This window comes from Cebus imitator, unplaced genomic scaffold, assembly GCF_001604975.1.
Source record: "Cebus imitator isolate Cc_AM_T3 unplaced genomic scaffold, Cebus_imitator-1.0 Scaffold93, whole genome shotgun sequence".
In the NCBI taxonomy this organism is placed as follows: Eukaryota; Metazoa; Chordata; class Mammalia; order Primates; family Cebidae; genus Cebus; species Cebus imitator.
Window position 1 is genome coordinate 4,436,034 of NW_016107408.1, and position 13,829 is coordinate 4,449,862.

Consider the following 13,829-nt stretch of genomic DNA (forward strand, 5'->3'; position numbering starts at 1 on the left):
TCCTAAGGAGGAGTTTAAGAAATAGAGAAGTTAAAAATGTAGAACTGTAAAGGAGAAAACAAGTGACCTTACAGAAAAAGGTTTACAGATAATTTTTAACAGCCCTTTGCTCTGAAGTTTGTTTGCTATAATATAGAAATATGGAAATGTCACCTGTTACTGGGGTTTGTTCATAATGGCACCGTTATTTGGTAATAGTGCTACTTGTATCAATGGTTCCAAAGTGGCTGTACATTTCTCTTATTAAATTGAACAGAAGAGCACACTAGGATGGCATTTAGTTACTGAATGTACTTGTACGTGGTTCGGGGTCTTTTCCCCTGTGCTACAGGCTGTCAAATCTGTACAGGGAAGAGTGTCTCTGTACTCTGACATCTCTTAGTCCCTCAACCAGCTCATAAGAACCGAGCATAAGCCAGAAAACGGAACAAGCCACTGACACTGAAAAAATAAAACAAAATGAAACAAAGAGCCATTCTCTTTTCTGGAACCAGGAACTCCCAGCGTAGCGCAGATGTAAAAGGCCACACAGCTGACGTGAAGTCCCCATAACAGAGAGAACGCCGTTGGCCTCTGGGAGTGGAATCCAATCAGCCTCGCTGAGTTCTCACCATGGGAAGTTTCTGCCTCTTCTGTGTCGTTTTTATCTCCCAGACCCGTGGGAGCTGAAGGCTGCTGAATGTGGATTAGGGCGCACTGCCCCGCTCCCGGCCCGTTGTGCTTCTTGGTTTAACGTGACAGTTTCAGAACAACAAAGCCCTTTCTTCCCTCGCTGCCAGCAACAGCGTGCTTGGGGCTGCCAAGCTGCACCCCGGGGCCCCACAGGCACGCTGGATCTGGGCTGTTGTAAAGCTCCACTGACTAGTACACGCCCTGCCTGTGCTCTTCAAAAGCCAGCAAGGGTTGACCATTTGGACCATTAGAAATGGATGGACATGGCTGGGTGTGGTGGTTCATGCCTATAATCCCAGCACTTTGGGAGGCCGAGGTGGGCAGATCATTTGAGGTCAGAAGTTCAAGACCAGCCTGGCCAATATGGTGAAACCTGTCTCTACTAAAAATACAAAAATTAGCCAGGTGTGGTAGCGGGCATCTGTAGTCCCAGCTACTCAGGGGGCTGAGGCAGGAGAATTGCTTGAACCCAGGAGGCCGAGGTTTTAGTGAGCTGAGATGGCACCACCGCACTCCAGCCCAAGCGACAGAGTGGGACTCTGTCCCTACCCCACCCCGACAAAAAAAAGAAAGAAATGGATGGCCAGGCTGCTCTGGCACACTGCCTGTAAGGGGCAGTACCTAAAAAAGAAAGAAAGAATTTTTTTAACTGGATGGACAGCCCTCGACTTTCTATTTCTGTCTTTGCATTGGCAGATGTTTCCTTCAAGGTCCACTCAACCCCAGGTTCTAAGGGCTCAGCCAAGGGACAGGAGCCTGTCTGCCCACCCAGCAGGACACATGTCCAGGGGAGGACATGAATACACGGAGAAGGCGCCAGTTTCCTCCTCCTGCCTCATGTCCAGGCTCGTCAGAGACAGGATCGTGACTGTTTTTGTTTTTGCAAAGTCCCATTGTCCTACCTTCACTCAGCGTCCAGGACGTGGTGCCCGGCCGCTAGTGCCACAACAAAGCCTTTCTCTTACAGAACAGCCATCCTCTTGTGGGGGTACAAGGTCAAGGTAGCAACATAGCATCCGTTTCTCTAAAAGAGAATGTGTAAGCCCAAGTGTTGAAAGTTTTAAGAGAATCTTCAAAGAATAGTGGATTATTTGGTTGGTTTCTTCATCTGGGTGTCCTTCTCTGTCTATAGTAAGATGTGGCGATGAATGATTTGTTCATTCCAGCCCTTTACAGCAGGGGCTGTGTGGTGGGCACACAGGATAGCCTCCTTAATAGACAGCAACAGAGGCTGCAGAGGGCAGGGATGTGCCCACGCTCCCAGCGCCAGAGGCTGGACCTGGCCTCAGCCTCCAACACACAGTGGTGTGCTCCTCTGGCACCAGCATTCCCTCTCTTGGTGCCTAGTTAAGGCCAGGTCAGGGCCTGCCCCCTGGTTTGAGGGACATGAGGGCTGGGTGGGTAGCGGGGCCTCTGTCTTCTTCCTCTAGGGCCATAGCTCATGAGATCTTCAGAGCTGGGGCAGCATGGGGTGTTCATTCAAGCTCAAGCAGGCCAAGCCACCTTGTTTTATCTTTTCTGAGACAGAGTGTCACTCTTGTCATCCAGGCTGGAGTGTAATGGTGCGATCTTGGCTCACTGCAGACACTTGTCCCAGCTGCAAGCGATTGTCCTGCCTCAGCCTCCCAGGCAGCCAGGACTGTAGGTCATGCCACCACCGCTTCCTAATGTTTTATTTATTGATTTATTTATTTTAGAGACAGGGTCTTATTATGTTGCCCAGACTGGTCTCAAACTCCTGGGCTCAAGCAATCTGCTTGCCTCGGCCTCCCAAAGTGCTGAGATTACAGGCGTGAGCCACCACGCCTGGCCAGGCCATCTTCTGCTGCCTGCAGAGACCTCTTCCAGGATGAGAATTAGAAGCTTTACCTCCCGGGCGTTTGCCCCCTGCTCCTCCCTAGGTTTCCAGAACTACCGAGAAGATGAAGGTGGACCTAGAGCAGCATCTGGCCCGGCTCAGTGAGATCCTTGCCACCCGGGGCGATTACATGCAGACCCTGAAGTTCATACAGCAGATGGCGGGCAGCGTGGTTGCTCAGCTTTCAGGACTGCCCATGTGGAGGGAGGTCACCATGGAGCTGACCCAGCTGTCCGAGCAGACTGGCTACGTGGAGCACTACAGGTGAGGGGCCGGTGGGAGGCGGGGGCGGGGGGCAGCAGTGCGACATCAGCGTCATTCATCCAAAACTGCATGTTGAGCTCCAGGTGGAGATGGAGGCTCACTCTGTCACCCAGGCTGGAGTGAAGAGGTGCGATCTCAGCTCACTGCAACCTCTGCCTCCCGGGTTCAAGTGATTCTTCCTCCTCAGCCTCCCAAGTAGCTGGGACTACAGGCGCGTGCCACCACGCCCAGCTAATTTTTGTATTTTTAGTAAAGACAGAGTTTCACCACGTTGGCCAGGCTGGTCTTGAGCTCCTGGCCTCAAGTGATCCACCCGCCTCATCCTCCCAAAGTGCTGGGATTACAGGTGTGAGCCACCACGCCCAACTCACCAGAATGTCTTGATAAGCCATTGGCTGAAATCGGGACAACACGGGAGCTTGCAGGGGCCACGTGGTGAGTATGCAGGATAGCCTCCTTAACAGACAGGCAGCAGAGGCTACAGAGGGCAGGGATGTGCCCAAGCTCCCCACGCCAAAGGCTGGACCTTGCCTCAGCCTCCAGCACACAGTAGGGTGCTTCTCTGGGACCAGCATTCTTCGTGGCTGGTGCTGGGTGAAACGCCACAAGCTTTATAGATTCCTCGCCTACGAGATTTATGGGGCAAGGTTTCCTGTACCACAGACTCAGCCACGGGTACAGGGGGTTGGGGAGATGGTGGCCTCTTTGCCTACATAGAGTGCTCAGCCAAGGGTGCTAAGAAGTTTCCATCAGGGGAGGATCTGATCTACAAGTCACTGTGCTCCTGGGGTCTGGGCCTAGCATGGAGGAGGCACAGGGAGGAATGAGGTCATGCCCCCAGGCTCACTTTTTTTTTTTTAAGACAGTATCTCACTCTGTCACCCAGGCTGGAGTACAGTGGTGTGATCATGGCTCACTACTTTCCCACCTCAGTCCCCTGAGTAGCTGGGACTGCAGACACACAACTACGCCTGGCTACTTTTAAAAAATTGTTTTAGAAACAGGGGGCTTGCTTTGTTGGCCAGGCTGGTCTCAGACTCCTGGCCTTAAACAGTCCTCCCACCTCGGCCTCCCAAAGTGCCGGGATTACAGGCGTGAGCCACCGTGCCCAGACCAGCCTCAGAGGGACACCAGCCTCACTTGGGTGTATAAACTCATACCTGCGTCATCTGACCTCTGGGGCTTTGTTTGCCTCTCCCCTGCCTCTGCATTCGCCAAACCCCAGCCCAGGCACAGGCACTGGCACTGGACGCAGTCGGCGGAGCAGGGGCCTGCTGCCCCTCTCTAAGTGCCAGGTCCAGTGAAGGTTGCTCTAGGTCTCTAGGGAGTGAAGGTCTCTCTAGGGAGAGCCCGGGAAGGAGGCAGCAGCCCTGACCTTTGGAGGGAGCTCCCGGCTGAATAGCATCGTGGGCCCATGCCCCCAGGGCCCGGGCCTAGTGTGGAGGAGGCACTCGGGCAGGGGATGAATGAGTCATGAGGAGCGAGATCACCTCTTTGGATCCTCCCCGCTCCCTCCATTTGATGGCTTCTCTTCAAGCCATTGATGAAAGTCAGAGCCCTTAGCTTAAGGTTGCACAAGTTACTCCTGTTTTCTGGATTTGTGTCCTCTTGTGTCATAAAGCCCCACCCCAGGAGGTCACTGCTGGGCTGAGTCCAGGGGCCTCTCCCCTTCCCAAAAATAGGAGATGGCAGTCCCTGAGCAGAGGGAGCTCATGAAGTCCCCAGTACTGAGGGTCCTCCCCACACCTTGCTTCCCCAGCCTGTCCATCCCCTGCGTCTCCGCCATGTCCTGGATGCCCTGGATTGAGGGGAGCTTAGTCCCACTCCCTAGAAGGTGGATGCTCATGGGCAAAAGTGCCTTCCTCCCAAGGGACAGAAGGAAACTGCCAGTTCTCAGGATGGCCTGTGACCTCCTGTGGCCCCAAAACAGGGGTATCCGATAAGTCTCCTGACACGTGGGCCATTCATTGCCTGAGCCTTTGGAATCTTATGTCAGGCAGGGGCAGTGGGTACAAAGGTGTCCATTCTGACCTTGCTCTTCTCTCTGAGCACACCTAGCAGAGGACTGCGTACATTTAAGGGCCTCGTGTGGGCATTTTGATAACGGCACTCAGGGAATAAGTTGGAATTTACATGTCAAAGGCGGCTTATTGTTAAGGCGATTTTATTAAAATAGTGGAAGGATGGTGCCAACTGCACGTCGGCTGTTTCAGCACGGGTGATTGACAGGATCCCCTGTGAGCCCATCCCCCGCTCCCCACTCCTGATTGAGGTTGAGGCAGAAGATGTTTGGCTGGGTGCGGTGGCTCACGCGTGTAATACCAGCCTGGACAACATTGAGAAACCCTGTCTTTATTAAAAATACAAAAATTAGCTGGGCATGGTGGCATGCGCCTGTAGTCCCAGCTACTCAGGAGGTTGAGGCAGGAGAATTGCTTGAACCCAGGAGGCAGAGGCTGCGGTGAGCCAAGATCGCACCATTGCACTCCAGCCTGGGTACCAAGAGCGAAACTCCGTCTCAAAAAAAAAAAAAAAATGCAAAAATTAGCTGGTGTGATGTTTCATGCCTATAGTCCCAGCCATTCTGGAGGCTAAGGCAGGAGAATCGCTTGAACCCCGGAGGCAGAGGCTGCAAGGAGCTGAGATTGCACCACTGCACTCCAGCCAGGGCAACAGAGTGAGACTCTGTCTCAAAAAAAAAAAAACCAGCAGAGGTCTAGTCCAAGGTTGGCACCTATGGCTCCTGAGTGTCAGTGACGTTCTGCCCCTTCCCTCGTCTCTGCTTCCATCTGCGGCTACTCAGCTGCTCTGGAACAAAAGCCCTCCCCAGAAGAGCCCCCGTCTTTGCCTTTGGGATAGTCCTTAAGCATAGCCGTGCAGCAAAGCAAATATTTCCCAGCACTTTTATGCAAGGCCGGGCGAAGTATTGGAGGAGTTAAACCGCCAAGGGGCTCCTCTCTTTGGGAGGCTACAGCTGGGGGAGGAGGGAGCCGGGGCGGGAGTGGCCCTGGCAGGCAGAGCCGAGTTCTGGGTTAGGAATACATCCCCTAGTCCTTGCCTGGCTCCTCTGGGAAAACACATCCGCCTAGAGGAGCTGTTTCCAAGAACCCCTGACAACATGAGACGCGGAGGCAGGGAAGATGCATTCAGTGAATCACAGCCACAGAGGGTGGGTTAGAGGCACCCCTAACTGGATTTGCTGCTGCTCTGCAGAGCAGAGGCAAGTGGTGAGAAGAAATCTTTAAGTGTGAAACATAAAGTGAGTGTTTTGAGAGGTGCCCTGTGGCTGGCTGTGTCCCTTGCAGCAAGCTTGATGTAGGCAATGTGGAAATCCTGGGTCAGGCTCTCCCCACCATGGCCTTGGTTTTCCAATCTGTAGAATGGGATCCTGGCTGGGCCTCGTGGCTCACGCCTATGATCCCAGCACATTGGGAGGCTGAGGCAGGAGTATCTCTTGAGTCCAGGACTTTGAGACCAGCCTGGGTAACATAGAGAGACCCAGTCTTTAGGGAGAAAGAGAGAGAGAGAGAGAGAGTGTGTGTTCTCTTGAGTCCAGGAGTTTGAGACCAGCCTGAGTAACATAGACCCAGTCTTTATAGACTGTGTGTGTGTGTGTGTGTGTGTGTGTGGTGTGTGTGTGTGTGTGTAAAAATAAGAATGTGACCCAAACACTAGATGGTTTGCGAGGTTCCTTCCAGCTCTGAGCTGAGTCTAAGGAAACTGACTTCTTGGTGGCAGCAGGCTCTGCCCACTCCCCAAAGCCCCTGGCGCCATTCCTGGGAACCCAGAGGCCTAGTGTGAGCTGCCCACTGCTCTGTGCAGGGACAAGGACTTTGATTATCCGCTTCTGTTGGCAGTGAGCCTCCATTTGGGGAATCAGAAAGCACCACCCTTGGCTGCCAGGGGCCTTCAGCTTGCTCTCTCCCCTCGCCCCCTCGGAGCCTCTTTGCTACTTTCCGCCAACTCCAGGGCACTCCCTGCCCACGCTGCAAACTCCTTCTTCCCCTTTGTGGTGTCAGTGAAGCAGAGACCATTGCTGGAGAGGAGGGGTCAGCAAACTTTACTTGGCTCTTGCATCAAGAGAAGTTAGATCCAAATATGTCCCTCTCTGGAGGCTGAGAAGCACCTGTCTCCATGCCCTTCTTCCTCTGTCCACTCTCCCGCTGGTGCCCAGCATGGGGCAGAGGGCATGGCCGTCAGGGGAGACCACCGCTGCCTTGTGAGGACCACCTTGGGGACCAGCGTGGAAGGGAAAGGAATGGTGGCACTGTGTTTGGGGCCTTCTCGGTGCCCTTGGGCTTCGAGTACTTGGATTCTCCAGCCTGTCCCCTGGAGAAGCAGCATGTTAGGGTTATAGGAAAGCAAGCCCATAGACCCCCTCCCCTGCTAAGCCAAGCTTATAACAAAACAGCCTTCGGCCTTGTAAGCAGGGCACCTAGGTTCCACGATGTGGTCACACCCGGTTCTCAAACCCAAGATGTTAATCCAGTTAAGCAGAATGTCAGCCCCTAAAAACCAAAATGTGGTTTTTCTTAAAACAGCACCCAGCTACCTGCAAATCCCCTATATAACCCCCATAGTCTGTAAGCCAGGCCGCTGCCTTCACTGCCTGTGGTGAGCCCGCCTGGCAGGTTAAAATAAACTTGCTGAACCTGACCCTGGGGCTGCCTCTCCATCCTTTCGGTCAGCCTTACACAGGAGGGCAGGGCCTTTGAAGTCCCTGGCTGCCTTGCCCCATCAACCTCTGTATTTAGCATGGACTTACTCCTTACTCTGGCCTTGTGAGATGAGGGGTTCCAGCTCCCTTTACAGACATGGAAACCAAGGTCCCAAGGGGTGAAGTGGCTTACCAAGCCTCCCCGCTGGGGTGTGACTGCCTTTCCCCATCAGCCCAGCCTCGGGGGCAAAGAGGCCAGAGGAAGGAGGGGCTTAGAGGGGTTTGGAGGGTTGCGGGGCTGTAAGTACCCTGACTCAGCCTCCCAGGTTCCACACTGAGCTCTCTGATGGTCAGAAATGAGCCTACTCACCTGGGTATCCCTGCTGCCAAACTCAGTGCCTGGCACAAATGTTTAAAATGAACCTGCAAGTCTTTTGTTGTTGTTTTTGGGAGGGAATCTCACTCTTTTCACCCAGGCTGGAGTGCAGTGGTGTGATCTCAGCTCACTGCAACCTCCTCATCCCAGATTCAAGCAATTCCCCTGCCTCAGCCTCCTGAGTAGCTGGGATTACAGGCGTGCGCCACCACACCTGGCTAACTTTTTTTTATTTTTTGTAGAGTTGGGGTTTCACCATATTGGCCAGGCTGGTCTCGAACTCCTGATCTCAGGTGATCCTCCTGCCTCAGCCTCCCAAAGTGCTGGGATTATAGGCGAGAGTCACTGTGTCCAGCCTGAACCCAAAAGTCTTAAGTTATGGATCCCATCCAGCGAGGGGGCAAGATGGGAGGCCTTGAGGAGCCAGGCTGTGTTTCTCAGAGAATCAGGCACCTTAGGGGCTGTCTTACACCTGTGGCTACAAACATGAGAACTTGGCTGGTCTGATGCTGTCTGAGAGTTCTAGAGGCAAAGGGAGGTAGGGTCCTAGGAGATGGCTGCCAGGAGGCTGCAGAAAGACACTTCAAAGCTGTGCTGTCCAGGGTGGCAGCCCCGCCACTTGTGGCTATCTAATTAAAATTATTAAGTGAAGTTTAGAATATATATATATTTTTTTTTTTAAGCCTTTTTTTTTTTTTTTTGGTTTTTTTTTTTTTTTTTTTTGAGACGGAGTTTCACTCTTGTTACCCAGGCTGGAGTGCAATGGCGCGATCTCGGCTCACCGCAACCTCCGCCTCCCGGGTTCAGGCAATTCTCCTGCCCCAGCCTCCTGAGTCGCTGGGATTACAGGCACGCGCCACCATGCCCAGCTAATTTTTTGTATTTTTAGTAGAGACGGGGTTTCACCATGTTGACCAGGATGGTCTCGATCTCTTGACCTCGTGATCCACCCGCCTTGGCCTCCCAAAGTGCTGGGATTACAGGCTTGAGCCACCGCGCCCGGCTTAGAATATATTTCTTCAGTTGCACAAGCCGTATTTCAATTCTCAGTAACCACCTGTGGGTAGCGGCGAAGAGGGTGGACAGCAGGGATTTAGTCCTTCACTGAGGAAAGTTCTAGTGCACCATGCTGGTTTTGACACTCAGCCCGGAGGTGGAGGCAGGAGTGGGAAGTGACAACTTTGTCCAGGCAGCAGTGAGGGTGCAGCCCCGGAGCCTTCAGCCTGTGCATGCTGGGTGCAGGCTGGCTCTGGGCAGTGTGTCACAGTGAAGCGTCCAGTGGCCCCGGGGCTGCCATGCAGGCCTCCCGGGTGGGCAGCAGGTGAGGAGTTCTGCCCTGCTGCCCCTGACTGGCCCTGGCCCTCTACCCAGGTGGCTCTCCTACCTCCTGCTGTTTATCCTGGACCTGGTCATCTGCCTCATGGCTTGCCTGGGACTGGCCAAGCGCTCCAAGTGTCTCCTGGCCTCGTGAGTATTCCTACCCATGGACCTGCGACAGAGAGCTGGGCAAGATGCCATCATCAGAGAGAGACAAGGGCCTGGCCAGCTCGATTGCGGGGACAACAGCCAGGCTGCCTGAGGCCACCTTCTCCCCTATCCTCAGCACTCAGCAGAGGCGGGAGACAGCAGCCACCAGCTCACCATCTGGTCACCAAATGAGCAAGCATTAGGCTTTCCTTCTTCTCTGGGCCTGACTCTGCTGAGCAGCTGAGAAACGTGGGCCCACGCATGAGAGCCTCTGGCCGTCTTAGCCAACGTGGCCCCCTTGGCCTGTGCTCTTATGCCTGGGTCTCTTTATCCCTAAGGACCTGGGCTCCATGGTCCTTCCCGAGTGGTTAGCAGAGCCCACGTCAGGGCAGGGACTGAGGCTGCCTTTGGATCCACTGCAAGGGCTTGGGGGCCAAAGTGGGCGGGAAGAAGACTGGGAGGAAGGGGACCTCCACCTGCCAATCTTGTCACCTGCCTGTCTCCTAGGATGCTGTGCTGCGGGGCACTGAGCCTGCTCCTCAGCTGGGCGTCGCTGGCTGCTGATGCCGCTGCAGCAGTGGTGAGTTGGGGGAGGCGTGGGGGTGGGTAGTGGGTGGTCTGCCAGGATACTCTAGGATGTGTCCTGCCTAGAGCCTCCAAGCAGGGCCAGCTTCCGGTCCCAGCTCCTAACCTAGAATCCCAGAATCTCAGAACCAAAGGGGCTTGTGTCATCTGAACCGGCCCCTCTCGTTACAGATGGGGAAACAGGCCCAGGGAAAGGAAGAGGCCTGCCCAGGGGCAGAGCCAGGATGAGACGTCCATGCTTCCCATTCAAAGAGATGCTCCAGCCACCCAGGCATGCTTACGCTTAGGCGCGCCTGGGTGACCAGGGGCTTCTCTCTGGGTGTGAAGAACTGACCGGATCTCATGAGGATGGGTAGAGGTCTGAGTCTCAGACCAGGGAAGTCCTCCCACATCAGAAGCTGCTGCTTTGCCAGCTCCCCAGGCCCTGGCACTGTAGAAGGTGGCGTTTGACTTGCCTTTCGTCATAATGCCCCGGGACTCCCAGGGTTGAAGCACACGTGCTGTATGTTTCTGGAAGTGGTGCCTCAAAATGGTTTAAAAAAGGAAAAGGTGGGGGCTTCCTATGTGGGTACACATGGTCATTAATGGACCTAAGGCTGGCAGTAAGCCGTGTGCATGAGGCTGTTCATTCGCTCAGCTGACATTGTTTGCTGGGTGGCACTCGATGGTACAAGATGCCTGGGGTGTGGAAGCCAAGAGGACGTGATGTTTGCTGTTGACAGAGCTCCAGCCTTTGGAAGCAAGACTTGTGGGCAGATCACTGCAACTCCAGGCTTCAATACAGGGGAGGTGTGCTGTGTGTGTGTGTGTGTGTGTGTGTGTGTGTGTGTGTGTGTGTGTCTTTCTGTCTGTGTGCATCTGTGTTCATGCGCACATGTAATAGAAAAAAACACGATTTACCAGGGGAATTCAAGGAACTCCTCTCTGATTCAAGGGCCACAGACTAACGCCCAGGACATGCAATCTGCCCTGCCTTTAGCGACCTGGGGCTTGATAGGATAAGATGGGAGTGGCTTGTACCAGAAGCTCCCTAACCAAACTCACGCCTTGCCCAGCGACTTGGGGGCTGGCCACCAGCTCTGGTCGTGGACACAGTCCCCTCTGGGACTCTGGCACTTCCTGACTTAGCACCTTAGGCAGAGGCGTGTGCAGAAGGGAGAAGAGGGGGTGTCTCCTGTCTTTGCTCCCCGCCGCCCCAGTGCAGTGACCACAGGCCAAGACTGGTAGAGAAAAGGCCCAGGTCATGTTTGAAAGCTTGAGAAGCTGGGACAGCTGTAACCAGTGCCACTGTTGGCCAGGGGGACGTGCGCCGCTGACTCACTGCCCGGCCTGCAGCCTCCTCTGGGACTAGGGACGCACACAAGGAAGCCGCGGGGAGTGCAGGACAAGCTCCTCCAGGGCACAGTCCCGCTTTCTGGGCAGCCTCTGCCTCCTGGAGGCAGTGGTGGCTTCCAGCTTCCACCGTGAGCCGCCCTGTGATAGCCGCCCCTCCCAGTGGGGGCTCCTCCTTCTCACCGGGCTTCAGTGTTCACGAAAACCAGAGGCCATATAATTTCCCAGCCAGGCGCCCTGGAATGCGGGGAGCTGGGGAGAAAGGCCATTTCCCTAATTCCTCTAGTCAGGGCCTTGTGTGCAAGAGGGGGAGCGGGCGGTGGAGCTGAATGGGCCTTTGATGGGGCTGGAGATGCTGCTGCATTTTAATAGGAAGCCGGGTGAGGAGGAGCCAGGGGGGCGGGGAGGGCAGCCGGCTGTCCCGGGGTTATTGTGGGGAGCTTTTGTGTGGCCTCGCAATGCCACCCTGCTCTCTGAGGCCTGTTTTGACAGCCCTGGGGCCAGAGAACTGACAAGCCCTACCCTCACCCCCCTCCCACCCCTCCCTGTCCCTAGAAAGGACTCCATGAGGACAGAGCACTGCCCGGAGATCTGCTCTGGGTAAGGCAGGGAGAGGAGGGTGGACAGGACTTGACAGCTGAGCTCCGAGCTTCCAGGCTCTGGGGCCACCCCTATGTCAGCACTGCCAGCCGGGAGATGCCTGGGGTGAGGGGCTAGAGCAGTCAGAGATGGTGGGAAGCCCTAGAAGAAGGAAGGGGGAGGAAATGGGTTCAGCTGTGAGGGGGAGGCAAGGGCTGTCATGAGTGCTTTGGCCACCGAGCACGGGACAGAGAGTTCCGGGGGACCGCTCCAGCCAAGGGGCAGCCAGGCCTTTCCCTGAGTCAGAGGGTAGGAGTGTGGCCTCTGGAGCCACCCTGCACAGGCCCACATCCTCCCTTCACCCCTTCTCAGCAGTGGAACCCTGGGAAGGTTACTGGGGCTCTCTGTGCCTCAGTTTCCTCCTAGGCGAGTAGGGAAGATAACAAGACTTACCTCAAAGGGCAGTTGGTAGGAAAAGGGGAGTGGGTTAATCCTGGGCAGCACACAGAAAATGTCCAGTAAACAGTGGCCACCGCGGGCTTCCTGTGTATTCAGCATCATCATGGTAGGGTCACGGGGGCTGCTTCAGGTCCTCACCTCTGTTCTCAGGAGCTGCCTGCAGGCTCAGCCATCACCTGGGCTGGGTACCGGGCAGCCTCTCCCACCTGCCCCACTGTGCTCAGTGCTTCCTTCCTATCCCCTCCTGTCATCTTCATCACCATGGCTTGAGTGATGCACATGTGTGTTGTTTTCACGCTGCTGATAAAGACATACCTAAGACTGCGCAATTTACAAAAGAAAGAGCTTTAATAGGACTTCCAGTTCCACATGGCTGGGGCAGCCTCACCATCCTGGCGGAAGACAAGGAGGAGCAAGTCACGTCTTACATGGATAGCAGCAGGCAAAAAGAGAACTTGTGCAGAGAAACTCTCATTTTAAAAACCACCAGATCTGCCAGGCACAGTGGCTCGCACCTGTCATCTGAGCACTTTGGGAGGGCCCGGCGGGGTGGATCATCTGAGGTCAGGAGGTCAACACCAGCCTGACAAGTATGAGGGAACCTCATCTCTACTAAAAATACAAAATTATCCAGGCATTGTGGGGCATGCCTGCAATCTCAGCTACTCAGGACGTGGAGATTGCCGTGAGCCGAGATCGCACCACTGCACTCCAGCCTGGGCAATAGAGCGAGACTCTGTCTCAAAAAAAAAAAAAAAAACCCATCAGAGCTTGTGAGACTTACTCACTGTCACAAGAACAGTGTGGGAAAGACTTTCCCCATGATTCAGCTACCTCCCACCAGATCCCTCCCGCAACATGTGGGAATTCAAAATGAGATTTGGGTGGGGACACAGCCAACCCATACCAACATGCACACACACACACAAGTGCATATCACACATGTGATGCACACACACAGGTGCTTGTCTTCACAGGAGAGTTGACGCCTTGCTGAGTTCCACACTCCAAGCCATCCTATGCACCTGTCCCAGGGATGGAGGCTTCAGCGGAGCTGAGGGGTGTGAAGAACAGGCCTGGCCTGGGAGGGGAAGGAGGGAGGCAGGAAGACCACGTCACTGTGGAGCCTTGGACCAGGGCCTCCTTTCCCTCTCCTTTCTTGGTTCTCAGACTTCTTGGGGTGACCCAAACTGAGATGGTGCCCTCACTGTTTATTTTCCCAAAGCTTCCCCATCCTCCACTTGGGCCTGGCTGCCCTCTCTCTGCCACTCCAGCTGAGGGGTGGAGGCACACCACCAGGCCTGCTGGCACTGTAGCTCTGATAGGTAATAATAGGACAGGTTGATGTATTATGAATGTTTGTGGTTTATAATATATAAAGCATTTCTCCCAGGGTCTTAAGTGCATTTAAGTGCATGCATGTGTATCTCCCCGCATGCATGCACATGGGGCTCTGGGGAAGCTCTGCCTCTAGAGGGGCACGTTATTCCCCACCCTCGCTATACACACATTTTCTAGACCGTAAGCGCTGTGATGCGCTTACCTCTAGGTGCTAGAACCCTGCACAGCACCGAGTAAGT

General features: G+C 54.6%; 1 protein-coding gene across 2 annotated transcripts in view; it reads left to right on the top strand.

Annotated features, from left to right (window-relative positions):
- The window catches only part of TTYH2 (tweety family member 2), a 50,589-nt gene that overhangs the window by 22,900 nt on the left and 13,860 nt on the right, over positions 1-13,829 (top strand). For both annotated transcript variants that reach the window (XM_017535622.2, XM_017535621.2), the window contains exons 4-6: positions 2,574-2,794; positions 9,199-9,294; positions 9,802-9,874. In XM_017535622.2, coding sequence (XP_017391111.1) covers positions 2,574-2,794; positions 9,199-9,294; positions 9,802-9,874 — 390 coding nt within the window. The remainder of the gene's footprint in view (positions 1-2,573; positions 2,795-9,198; positions 9,295-9,801; positions 9,875-13,829) is intronic.